Source organism: Podarcis tiliguerta (genome assembly GCF_965153285.1).
Source record: "Podarcis tiliguerta genome assembly, chromosome: 1".
Taxonomy (NCBI): Eukaryota; Metazoa; Chordata; class Lepidosauria; order Squamata; family Lacertidae; genus Podarcis; species Podarcis tiliguerta.
Window position 1 is genome coordinate 49,841,248 of NC_139534.1, and position 13,634 is coordinate 49,854,881.

Consider the following 13,634-nt stretch of genomic DNA (forward strand, 5'->3'; position numbering starts at 1 on the left):
AGTTTTCAAGAGATGTCCAAGGATGCCTGTGGAATCTCTGCTTTATCTTGTGGGACTCATCACAGTAAATGCCCGACTTTAGCTGAGGTTGGTCAGGGCTCTGTAACACAGGGGGACAACTAACAGGGATCCTCTGGATGATTGGGCTGGGATAGAAGGGCTCAGGCAGTCCTTATCAGCCCTCCCTGCATGGAGACGCTTGATCACATGGGTCTTTCCAAGGTTGATCATATGTGATCGCAGCCTTTTAAATGCTAGGGGGCACATAGGGAGAACCCATGGCAAAACACCCCCCAACTAGGCTCCTGTACAGTTTTAAGAAGGGCACTGGTGTGTTCTGGGATTCTTCGAATCAGAAGAGTTGGAAGGACCCAAGGAGCATCTAGTCCAACCCTCTGCAATGCAGGAATATGCAGCTGTCCCTTATGAGGCTCGAACCTTGGTATTATCAGCACCACGCTCGAACCAACTGAGCTATCCTTGTGATCATACTATACAGTCTTGCTATTTGCCACAGAGTTCAGCTCTCTGAGATCTCTCAACTTTTATTTTCTTAACAACAGCGGTAACATGTTCCTGGCTCTTTGGGCTGTGGAAAAATAGGAACTGAATGGGAAAACAACTGATGAAATCAAAAGAGGCAGAGGGTGCTGTAAAGAGTTTCCAATAGTTAGGAAGCAAAGTTATGGCACTGTGTGTTACTCTTTACCCCTTTACCCCATGGCTAATGGTAGCCTCTGAAGAAATGCTGCAGAAAAAGAAAATCCACATAACATGTTCCTGCTCTGCATAGTGATGTACAGACAGCAGAATTCAGCTCCTCTTGGCTTGGATGTTAGGCTATAGTGTGGCCCAAAAATTGGGATATTTTTAGCACACAGTTTATATATACACATATCCCTGGCTATGCTGCTGGTGGTAATGTGACATTTTATATTGCCTCAGGTTGTAATATCCAGTCCGGGAGTGTGCACAAAATCAGTTCCTCCAGTTATCATGGAGGGCAAACATTACCATTTTGTATACGTCTTGATTCGCTGCTCTGCAAGCTAATATGCATGTACTGTGAGAGACTAAGCTCTCCCACCACCCCGATGCTACCTTCTAATTCCCAGTGGCATTTGGTCATGTACTGTATATGGGATCCTCTTCAGCTACCATGGCTCTCTTAAGGTATCAACCATGTACAGAAAGTTGCTTCCCCAGCTGCAATGTTTAACACTACCTGGCATACATAATGAAATCATCCTACTGAGACACTCCATAATCCCGCCAATAGACCCCAGACCAGGAAACACATAGTATGATGGTTGGGATTCATTGCTGTTCAAGGTTTAAAATTTTACAGCCTATATAAAGAATGCAAACTTTCAGAACAATCCTAAGCATGCTTACTCAGACATGTCCAGTGGAGGTTACTCCTTAATACTCCAGCCATCTTCATATCAGTGGTAGATCTTGTTCTGGGCAAATAGCTGGGCAAGGAATCTTTCACAGATCAATTGCCACAGTTCTTTTCCCTGTTCTGTGTGGGTGGTTTTATTTAGCTTATCGACTCTACAGTATTCCATAAGTTATAATCAGAGCTATGTGTCTTATCTGATTGGGCCACCAGTACTCTGTCCTCCTCTTTTGATTTTCATGATTGCAAAGGCCACCAACAAGCTGACAGCATGCCAGGTCCCTAAATGCAGCCCGCAATTGCTTTGAAGAGACTCTGAAAACCAATTTTAACACTCCGGTCCACCAGTTTCTGTCCAAGAAAGCATCCTGAGTACCTTTCAGCCGCTCGGACTCTGCCTGGAACCCGTCAGGGAACAGTGAAGCCAACTAGACCAGCGTGAGTGTGGCAATTAAAAGCACAGAGCAGGAGAATGGAAAACCCCAGGAAAAGCAGTAGCAGCAGCAGCAACAGCACCAAGACTGCTCTGGAGGCATCAAAGCAATGCTGCTCTGGGAGCCTCCAAGAGTTGTGGCTATAAGACCAAAAGCTTATGTGGCATCAGTTCCACCCGACAAGTGGGGGAAGAGGATCCAAAGCTAAATTAGAAAAGCTATTGATAGGAATTATCCCTGCACTCTGGTTGATGATGCGAGCTGTAATCCTGAATGACAACTGTGTGGCAAAGTCCTCCTCCTGGGCCCTGCCAAAATCCATCAATCTCATGAAGAGGTATCTCGTGTTCTGTTTGTTTGGCTCTATTTTCCTCCTCGCTGTGCTGTCTCATCTCTTCCCATGGCCTGGCCCCGATGTAACCTTCAGTACTGTTTATGACGGGAGAGGTGAGTAGAATTCAGTCTCACACAATGAACGTTATTCATTTGACAACCAGAAACTCTGTGGCTCAACCTCTCAACCTCTGGGTACTCACTCAGGGTTCAAAGAAACTCTCAGCTCGCCCACAAAAGTCTCACAATGAGAAGAGTTTCTGGAAACAGCGGACACCACCCTAGTTTCTCACTCTAGACTTCCTTTTTATGGACAGGCTCAAAGTGGCTGGTACTTTCTCAGTTAGCCCAACAGCTGTGTCCTATTCAGCTACACTCCCCACACCCAGTTCCAGCAGGTTTGTTGAGTTTCCTAGGGGGTCCAGACGATGGGAGAAGCTCCCACTCCTCTACTCACAGCACGTTCTTCACTCTCTGCAAGTCTCCTCCAGCTACTAATGGAGACTAGGGGCAGCTAGAGAAAAAGCTCATCATGTGATCATCTTCTAACTACATATAGTCCCCAACCCAAAGAATAACAACATGTTGCACCCTTTCCAGGGACTTGAAGACCATCTCCCGCACCCGTTGTTTACCTCACTCACCCTGACTGATGGCGAGTGGAGGTGGTGCTTGGTAGGCTTGCCCAGCTGTTTCTGCTGCTCATTCACCTTCTCACGGATGACGGCGAACTCCTTGCCATTTTTAGGGGGCTTTATCCGTCCACTGCCACTCACCACACTGGAGGCGGCATCCACCACATTCTCTGCAATAGATACTTCAGTATGTTCCTCATCTACACAGACAAAAAAAGAAATGGAGGGTGGGAGAAGAAAGAAAAGGGGCATCAGCAAGGCTTCTTTCCAGCCGAAACTCAGTTCCAGCACCTCTCAGGTGGGCGCCAATGCCATTATAAGAGAACAAGGGAGCTGTTCATGGTGAGTTCCGGCACCTCTTTTTCTAGAAAAATTAGCACTGGTGTATTAGTTATGTTAGCCGCAGAACCCAAATGCTCTGCCCAGAGATCCCCACAATGGAACAAATGGGGGAAATCCCCACAGGCCCACAGTGAGAAGAAGAAGAAGAGTTTGGATTTGTAATCCCGCCTTTCACTCCCCTTAAGGAGTCTCAAAGCGGCTAACAATCTCCTTTCCCTTTCTCCCCCACAACAAACACTCTGTGAGGTGAGCGGGGCTGAGAGACTTCAGAGAAGTGCGACTGGCCCAAGGTCACCCAGCAGCTGCATGTGGAGGAGCAGGGAAGCGAATCACCAGATTACGAGTCCACCATTCTTAACTACTACACCACTCTGGCTCTCAGCATGGGATATGAACTCCAGTCACAGCTATGTGGAGGTGGCATCCCAGCTGTGTGAGATTCCAAAAAACTCCCCCTGCAGAGCAGCCAAGGCAAGGCGGAGCTTCTGTTTTGAGGAAACACTTCCCCCACCCCGTTCCAGCCTTTAAATGCTTGGTTACACAAATTGTCAAAAATATTTAATAATGCATTTATTTCAAATCAGAAGTCGCACATGTCTGAACCGCAGGAGACAATTTGGCTAAGCATTCAGAACATCATGTCCCATTTATACTGTAAGGAGAAAGAATTTTTTTTTTTTTAATGGATAAGCTAAGCATCTTGGTCTTTTAGCAACACCCTATCCTTTGATTATCCTCTCCACCCCCCCCCCCCGCTCAGATACTGTGGGCCAAGTTTATTCCTGACCTGTCACCCTCAGGCTTTCAAGAGGTTCCAAAGTAGAATCTGAGCTGAACATGGCCAAGTGGCTCAAGGGGACCGGGGGGGGGGGTGAGGGTCAAATAATTACCCCTAAGGACTCTAATTAAATAATAATAAAAAAGAGGCCCATTTTGGAAAATAAGTAAAGAGAACCAAAAAAGGGAGAAAGCAACTAGATGAGGAATTACGCCAAGAATATAAAAAGAAAGCAACATGACAAAGCAGGCTTTGTATTGTTTATAAACAAATTCACTATCTCATCAAGTAACTGAAATCAAATATACAAGATTGTATAACAAATGTAAAGCTCCCCTACAAGATCTTAATGAAAGGCCAGGAAGGGGAGGACAGGTCATCATTCAAGTCATGGCTGAGCTGAAAGTATTCATGATTTTAATGACTGGGGGGGTGGGGGCAGCATGGAAAAGGGTCTCTTGGGCTCTTGTTCTGGTACCTTCATCAACACTTCCAAGCAAAAATTTCAACTGTTTCTTCAATGTGTCAAAATGAGAACCTTTTTTTTTTTTTTTTTGCCCTATAGACAAATCTGATTGGCTATGTCATGAGTTAGTTCTATTTCACTGAAGCTGCTATTTCTGACCCAGAAAGATCAGAGCCGGTGAACATTTTGGTCCATTCTGCCTTAACCAGCATCTAGGTTTGATTTCAACAGAAGTCAGCTGAATTTGGACCAGTAGCTATTTGGATGTCGCCAACTCCAGACCAGACTTTTTACAGGCGGTTTCTATGTGTTTCTAATGATGAGGCGCAGTACAGATTGGCTGCCAAAGCCTGACCTCACCTGGCTGGTGTAGGAGTATGCATGGAAACATCAAAAAATCACCGACAACTGTTGACTGTGATTTGGCAAAGATCCAGCTGCTCCAAATCTCTTATGCAGAACCTCAACTGTCTTTCTGGCCCGTATGACCCCTAAATATGGCACAGTTGGAAAGTATGGCTAGCAGTGCTGCCCAGTTTTTCACTATTAGTGTGACAAATTCAGCTGCGTTTTCACAGTTCTCCCAGGGCTGGGCTGGAGCCATACCAGGAATCAGACCTGGAGTATGTGTTCTCCAACCCAAAATCCCTATAGTCTGTTGCTGGAATTTGGAGAATGGCCTGGTATGCAACTGGCATAGTTCCTTTGATCAAGTCTTCATAGAAGACCAGGGTCCAATTTTGTTGTGCTTTAATGCCTGGGCTGTCCAATCCAATGGTATCATATGGCTCACCTGTCCACCAGGGTCAAAGTTTCAAATTATTACCACCATCTAGCCTAAAATAGTCTGCTGGGTACTTACCAAGGTAGCTTCCTTCCAGCCCAAGATCATGAAGTCCCTTGTATATATGTGTTTTTATTGTATCACATTGAGTTTGTTTTGTTTAAAAAAACAATCAAGCTGTACAGTGGAACCTTGGTTCTTAAACAGCTTAGTTGAAGAACAAATCAGCTCCCAAACACCAAAACCCCAGAAGTAAGTGCTACAGTTTTTGAACATTTTTCGGAAACTGAACGTCCAATGCAGCTTCTGCTGGAGTGCAGGAAGCTCCTGCAGCCAATTGGAAGCTGTGCCTTGGTTTTCAAACGTTTCAGAAGTCGAACAGACATCCAGAATGGATTAAGTTTTAAAACCATGGTTCCACTGTATATAAATTATATGATTTGGGAAGCGATTAAAAAACTGAAGAGTAGAATCCAATGCAACACTAAGTGGATGTTCCATCAGTGCAAGGATTTCTGATTGTCCAACAGATCCTTCTCCCTCTCTCCTTCCATTGCCTGCCCCTAAATCTGTTCTAGGGGTTACCCACAACCCATGGAGCAAGCAGAGGCACCAACTTGCACCAAAGATTGAGGGGGCCATATGACATTTTGACAGGGGCCAGGGGACAGAGCTGAATGCAATGGCCAGCAGCTCCTCCTCTCTTTGGCTTTGCAGCCTTCCATGGCAGGAGGAGGAAGAGGAGGAGCCAGACACTGAAGCCATGCTTGGCTCTGCGCTTGGCCTCCACCACCTGATAGTAGTGGACACTGGGGGTGCCACTCCCCAAAAGTATTGGGGGCCCCAAACCGCTCAGTCCCCTGAAGTTGGCACCCCGGGAGCAGAGGTGGAAACTCATTGCACAAGTCGAAGTCCTTATGTTGACAGAATAGGGCAGGTAAATAATGCCTCAAATAACTTAATGAACTCTCCCTCCCAGCTTGCCCTGCTGCCAAGATCCATAATGGGGTTTGACCACTTGTGGCCCTCTAAATAGAGCTGCTTTGCAGCTCCCATAAATCCTGACCAAATGGGTCATCTTGGGTAAATCTTGCCGAATGGGTAAATCTTGCTGAATGGGGCTGAGGGCAGGTAGAGTTCAACAAGATATGGAAGGCCACAAATCTATAGCATCAACCTGCTCCAACAGCTTGCATCAGGGGATGATACTTCCCTACTAATGCATGACATTGGCACATAATTTTTTTATATAAAAGATAATCACCTGATGATCCAGCCATCATTGCATGGTTGGATTTGTGCTTAGCTCAAAGCGTTAAGAACTATGCAAAAGCTGAAGATCTGGAACTCAAGACTGGTCAAGAGCCTTCCAGATAAGTGATGCAATATTAACCCCACTCTGCCTCCTCCCCCAATGCATTATCTTCCACTGCTGTCCGGTCTTTTCAGCATAACTGTGAGAGTAGAAAAGGGATTGCTAAGCAGGAGAATGAACAGTATGTTCCAATGGGTGGTTGCTTAGCAAGTTCCTCTGGTTGTCCCGGACGGCTGCTGGCACAGGGATGATCCAAATGGGCATCCCGTGGCCTCCTTTGGCTGTCACCTCCCCCCAGGAAGTGCTTTCAAGCCCTTCAAAAGCACATGGAAACGGCAGCTTTGACAATCCCTCTTCAGCACGAGCAAATCCAGCTTTTAGCAGCATGCCCTACTTGCCCGTTTTGCTCGCTTTCCATCGCTGAAGGTACATATTGGGGGCCTGAACAATGCACTCATTCTTCCCATCCTTCCCCGAGCTGGTGTGATGCAGTCCTCCCCATTCACTCAATTTATAGCCCAGAATACATGTCCCAGCTCCGATGTGTTGCGGCAGCATTCCCGCACCAACCTTTTCTGAACTTCTGCTGGGATCCTTGGGCAGCAAAAGTCTCAAGTCCGCTTGGAGAGGGAAAGATTAGGGAGGATCTCTCCTGCTTTTGCAATGTCTGCTCCGATGACTATTTAAATGCACCGGCAGAAGTTGAACTTGGCACTGAATCACTGTGGAGGCAACCTGCTTTGCCCTGGATATGACCACAATGGGACTCTGAGTATAGGAAAGCGAGAAAGCTATGTTTATTGCAGGAAATACATGCTTGATAGGGGAAAGATCCTAGTTCTATGTAACTAAGGAGGAGAATGTAAAAAGCTACACTTGCTCTTGCATCTTAGATGGAGAGAGCCAAAACAGACATCACTCCCCTAAGGCAAGGCATGGAGAAGAAAGAAGTAGCAAAATGAGGTTAGCAGCCCTAAGGGTATCGTTCTGGCCCTCAAGGAAGGTTAGCAAAGGTTAGAGAACAGTCTAGGAAGCATGGAGGCTCCCCTCTCTATCAGCTCTTTCTCATGCAGCTATATCAGCCTCCAGTGCAAGCCCAGTTGCATCCCAACACTTCCAATATGTTTTAGTCCAGTATAGTGGTCACCTTTAAGCAAACAACATTCCTGTGCCTCACAGTTGTTCTCAAATCTTGTCATAGCGAAATCACCCATAAACCAAGAGAGAAAAATGGAGGCACTGTGGGTGAGTAGCTCCCATGTCCAATAAATTGGTCAGCTGCTGACCCTGGATGGGGTTGCACTTCCCCACAAGAGCAGGAGGGGGTTGCTACTGAATTCAGCTCTGGCATTGTAGACTCAGGTAGCCCCAGTGACTAGAAATGCCTTTTACCAACTGTGGCTTGTTCAACAGCTATAGGCATTCCTGGACTGGGAAATCCTGCTCACAGTAGTTAATGCAATGGTTACTTCAGGACTGGATTACTGCCCTCCATGTGGAGATTCCCTTGAACTTGATCTGGGAGCTGCAGCTAGTGCAGAAGACTGCAGCATGAATTGGTCACAAGAGCAAGGCCTTGTCAGTACAAAACACCTGTCCTCAGAGGTCTGCACTGGCTGCAGATTTGACACCGGGCCAAGTTCAAGGTGTTAATATTAGCATCTTCATTTTTGTATGCCATGAAGGAAGGGTCGTGAGTTTTTCTTGATTTTATCTTTTTGCAAACTGCCTTGAGATTTTTGATCAAGTGGTGCATAAATTTTATTAAATAAATAAAATTAACACACACTTTTTGAGACTATTTGGGCATCACATCCTTTTGAGTGAGATTGGTTCTCGCCCTGACAGGCAGGAAATAGGAATACCTCAGTTGAACCATAGTTTAGTTCTGAAAACTGTCTTAAAGAGCAGGACTCAGCTCCTAAGGGGCCACCACTGAGGGCTGCTTTGCACATTACAGAATGCTGTGGGGGCCAAGACGCTTGCTCTCCCATCCCACCCAAATTTCCACAAACACCCCCTCTAGATACATTTCCCACCACACCACATCCACTCTGCTTGTCCTGGAGTGTTCTGCTTTTCAAGGGACAGAAGTGAACAAAATGGGGCAGGAAAAAGTCTTTGTGTCAGGAGTCACACGCTCACATTCCTTTGGATCCAAGCCATGAGTCTCCCCCACCCCACCCTCACCAGGATGTGTACATAGTATATACACAAGCACACACAAAGGGAATTTGTGGCTGCTCATGATTTCCTAGCAACCATGTGTGAAGTGGCCACTAACTAAACACAGCTAGCGCCCACCCCTCATTTGGGAGATATGAGACAGAGAGAGAGAGAGAGAGAGAGAGAGAGAGAGAGAGAGAGAGAGGATTTTGCAGCCAATGGGGTAGGGCTTCCAACAGACACGTCCAAGTTACAGGCTATGTATGTTTGCTGCCTATCTAACCTCTGCTGACAGGAGGTGGCATATGGCAGCTATGTGCTTCCACAAAAGTGACAAAAAGAGAGGTCCCCATGCCTTCAGTGATACAATTTGACCTCAGGAACCCACAACTGAATATTTTAGTATAGGTTTTGGGAAGGACAGTGTGTAGTATGGCCAGAAGTCTGACTTTCCACTCAAGAAATTGAAGCCAGAGGAGGGGGGGAAATTCCACATATAATACTTTTTTTTTCAAGACGTACATACACCAAAAGATCAAATAAGTGCTCCACCCTACCCTTTTATTTCTGTCTGCGTGTCCATCTTTGATTTTGTCCACTTTACCTCCTCAGCCACACTGGCTTCAGCAGAATGTATTTAAATATTGTTAGCTTTAAAACCACATCACACTTTTCCACTGTCTATTTTCCAGACAGTGGTTCTGCCCAGGGCGTTACCCTCCCCTCCCCCTTTTCCTTTCCCCATTTCACTTTGCATTTTCTCCGTCTGCCTTTTCTTAAGGTCACTCATGAGGAACTTTTAATCAGTGTTTCTATGTCCCATATAGACCAAATCAAATCTGGTTCCATCCACTTGCAGGGCACTCCACTTAGATCATTTACTTTAAGCTTAAGGAGGAGCTGCAGATCTCAGACTATGAGAAAAGGAAAAGGAAATATCCATTTGCCACATCTGATAAAGTGGGCTGTGTCTCACTACTCAACCTGCCCAAATGGCCTCTCCAACTCTGACCTCTAGAGCAAAAGTTGCAATCACCAGAATGCCAGTTGTCATTCTTTTAAGAAAGCAAGTTCTTGTGATGTTCCATTTTAGGTAATAAAAGACTTGGAAACATATGGGCAGCATCTGGTGAGGGTTCGGAGACGATAGAGGAGGCTCCATAGATTTCAGGAAAATTGAGAAGGGGGTCACAATTAGCCCCAGTTTGGCTCAATCTAGAGCTTGGAATATATGGCAACCCATGATTCGGGTGCATGGAAGAATCATGAAATCAATCCTCATGCGAAACATCATTTTAAAAATCAGCTAGCAGCAGACCACAGAGCCTAGGACTTGCCGATCAGAAGGTCGGAAGTTTGAATCCCCATGATGGGGTGAGCTCCCGTTGCTTGGTTCCAGCTCCTGCCAACCTAGCAGTTCAAAAGCACCTCAAAGTGCAAGTAGATAAATAGGTACCACTCCGGTGGGAAGGTAAATGGCATTTCCGTGTGCTGCTCTGGTTCACCAGAACCATGCTGGCCACATGACCTGGAAGCTGTAAGCCGGCTCCCTCGGCCAATAAAGCGGGATGAGTGCTGCAACCCCAGGGTCGGCCATGACTGGGCCTAATGGTCAGGGGTCTCTTTACCTTTACCTTTAACCTCCCTGCAAATAAATAAGGATGACTGTTAAATGATCAGGGCATCCAGAAGTATCCTCATCCTGGTGTCCTTTTCACCTGCTCTGTTGCTCTTAAAGTCACCGTGGGGTTCTACTGCCATGAATTTGCATGGACCTATTTGAATGCCACAGAGTGCCTTAGCTTAGGTTTATTGCACACTCTTTAAAGCTTGTTGCCATCTCCTGCTTTATTCCTTCAACATCGGCCCATTCCCTTTTCTCTGCCTATTGGCTTCCTATCTCAACATTCCGCAGCATCTTCTGCAATTGATTACCACACCTAGGAAAGCAGCCTTGAATTTCAGTTGGGTGAAAGTTGCTTGATTAGTAAAATACCTATTTGAGAAGCATCAGCTACAAAAAACCAAAATGCCTTGCAATTCATACTCATAAAAGCCAGTGCAGCCCAATGACATTTGTCCAAATCCTTCTTCCATCACACTCTGGCCTTAAAGTCACAATCTTTCAATCTTCATAAAACAGGAATAATAAGGACCTTCCGCACAGGACCAAGACTGTGAAGCACTTGGCCCATTAAAAACAAAACAAGAAGTTATTAATAACACAGCTTTCCTTTCTTCCATTCCTTCATTTTCCATACTCAAAACATCAATGGAACCAGTAATGTGATACAGAATGGAAAGAATGCTCTGTAACCATTACCATTTCCTTTTCATGATTTACTCACAAAGAACAAAGTCACCCCAATAGTTTCCTCATATTTTTTTAAAAACAGAATTGTTTGTGGGTTCCTCCAGTATGTGCACAGGACAAAGAATTCAGTCTTGGATAAAGAAGACAAGACATCCCAGTGCTTATGCCCAGAAGACAGCAGGACCATCACAATTTTTTTTTAAAGCCAGAATTTAAAAAAAAAATAGTTTAATTTTTTAGAAAATTATTTTAAAATTAACAACCACCACCACCACCACCTTGCACCTGCTAATCTCCAAGTATGAGGGAGTGGGACTTCTCTAGAGGGCACAGGCAGCTGCTAGCAGAAGGAAACACTCAACTGGGTTTCCCCAAGCTTGTTATTTTGTGTGTTGCATGTGCGCTGCTGTTTCATTTGTCCTTCTAAAAATAAATGGACATCATTTATTTCTCAAGACCCCATTCTTTCCCTGGGTTCTTCACACCACAGACTTAATTCCCAAGTGGGCCTACTCTCATTTTTCCCCTATATGACACATTTGCTCAGGGTTATTTGGGTCTCTGGTTAGATTCCCCATGTTCCACAACATGGCAAGCTATAATAGGTTGTAAAGTCCACAGTGTGGGCATGCAAACCTCTTCTTTTGTCCCGGCTTCTTACATATCCAGCTGGAGTACTAAGAGAAAGCAAAGCCCTCTTGTGGTCAATGCCCTCCAGCTGGAACTAAGTATTCAGGTAAATATGAGGCTGCCACCTCAAAATAGCAACTTTGTCTCTCTTACTGCATAATATTGCTAACAGTTTGTGGGGTGCCTAGACTCCCCTTCTAATTCTTGGGTGCCAGACACTGGGTTTAGCATGTGGAATTACAAGCCAGGAGACAGCCTGGTGATGATCCACTAAAGACAAGTCTTTAGGAGGACAAAGAGAGTGGCTCTGTGCCAGAGAGCAAGTGGGAGCCCCCCTCCCCAATTCAGAATTAGTTAGAAAGACAAAAGCCTTTGAAGTAGAGTTCTAAAGCAGTGGTTTTTAGGATTGCTGCTGGGGATGATGTGGGCTGGAGGCAAAATAGCTGCAGTCAGTTAAAGGCAGCAGACAGGAGAAGAGGGACAGAGGGCAATGGCTAATTTCCACCAGAATCCAAGACTGTGGCCATGGGAAAAGCAATAACCTCTTGAAGCACAATGCTGTGAGCTCCTCTATCATAGGTACAGGTTGTATATATGTATAAATAATCCCCATATCATAAAGACACCACAGTCTCCAGTGGACGCCTAGAATCTCGCACTGCTCAGAGATTGAGATGGTGAGTAACAATATTAGAAATATGCAACACATGACATTGAGTTATGGGTCAGAATGAAACACAAGGTTGTTTTTAAGGTATTGGGCATGTCTAGGTTTAGCCCTGGGTTGCTAGTTCTTAGTCTAACAAATGAGTATCACACACAGATGCTGCAAAGGACAGTGAATGTAACTTAGGTTTGCATTTCCACTTATACCAACTAATTAACTCCAGTAAATTCTTGCTGAGTAGTGAGGTGTTTGTAGAAAAAAGTAGGGCATCTAAAATCTGTTGGATCAGTGTTCTGGAGCCTTAGGGTTTAAGACATCCCTGGACTACAAATCCCATCGTCCCCAGTCAGCTTAGCCAGTGGTCAGGAGTGATAGGAGCTGTAGTCCACAGCAACAAAGGGCAATGAAGAAGAGGTAGGACATAGCTCAGTTGGTAGAGCATGAGCCTCTTAATCTCAGGGTCGTGGGTTTGAGCCCAGATTCCTGCATTGCAAGGAGTTGGACTAGATGACATTTGTGGTCCCTTCCAGCTCTACAATTCTATGATTCTAAGAGAAAGGAGGCAGGGACAGAGGCATCTAAGTTGCATCCTTTTGCATAGACACTAAAAAAGGACTGGCACATCACAGCCAGCACCACCAGCTTCCTTTGCTTTCCACACCTTTAGCTAAACCAAACAATATATTGGTCTCCCTTGCAATGTTTTGGAAAGAGCCAGAGAGTGAAACACACATTTAAAAACTGTGGGAAATAGGATGAACTATGCCTAATTTCACATCATCTGAACCTCAACCTGAAATATATAGAAAGCCTTTACAAACCCTTTGGGATTGGAAGTGGTGCATTCCTATGAGACCTCTCAACAGAACTTACAGGCTCTTTAATTCCCCTTGAGACCCTCACAAGACAACCTCCCCCCTACCTCTTCGCCTAAAGATAAAGCACATCAGCTGAGTGAGAGCAAGCTGGTTAACAGCAAAATCGCTGAATAAAGCTGCCTGCTATGCTCTAGGCACTGGAAGCAAAAGCTGAAGTACGAGCACCTGCAGCTAGTATATAAAATTTCATAGCTCCTAAAAATAAATCCATGCTCTAAAACACTCAGAACCATCCGCCGCCCTCAGTTAATAAAAAGGCTGTATTGTGTTACAGCTGTTACAGCTACTACTACATCTGCTAGTGTTTCAAAAGCAGATACGTCTGGCTCAATTGTACTCAGTTTATAGCTACTTTATTTCCATCTCCCGGACAGGTTTATTTTCCCTTTTCTAGTGGAATACTCCACCTAAGGCGGGGATGAAAAGCACAAGCTGTGATCGTTTGTATGCCTTGAGCCGGCATTAAAAGCAAGTCCCTTACCCCATCTCA

At 45.3% G+C, this 13,634-nt stretch overlaps 1 protein-coding gene across 2 annotated transcripts in view; it reads right to left on the reverse strand.

The window, feature by feature from the left end:
* The window catches only part of IGFBP2 (insulin like growth factor binding protein 2), a 62,191-nt gene that overhangs the window by 8,285 nt on the left and 40,272 nt on the right, over positions 1-13,634 (reverse strand). The window contains exon 2 of one of the 2 annotated variants that reach the window (XM_083431077.1): positions 2,814-3,004. In XM_083431077.1, coding sequence (XP_083287203.1) covers positions 2,814-3,004 — 191 coding nt within the window. Of the gene's footprint in view, positions 1-2,804; positions 3,005-13,634 lie in introns of both variants that reach the window. The other variant, XM_083431076.1, reaches the window with a different exon arrangement.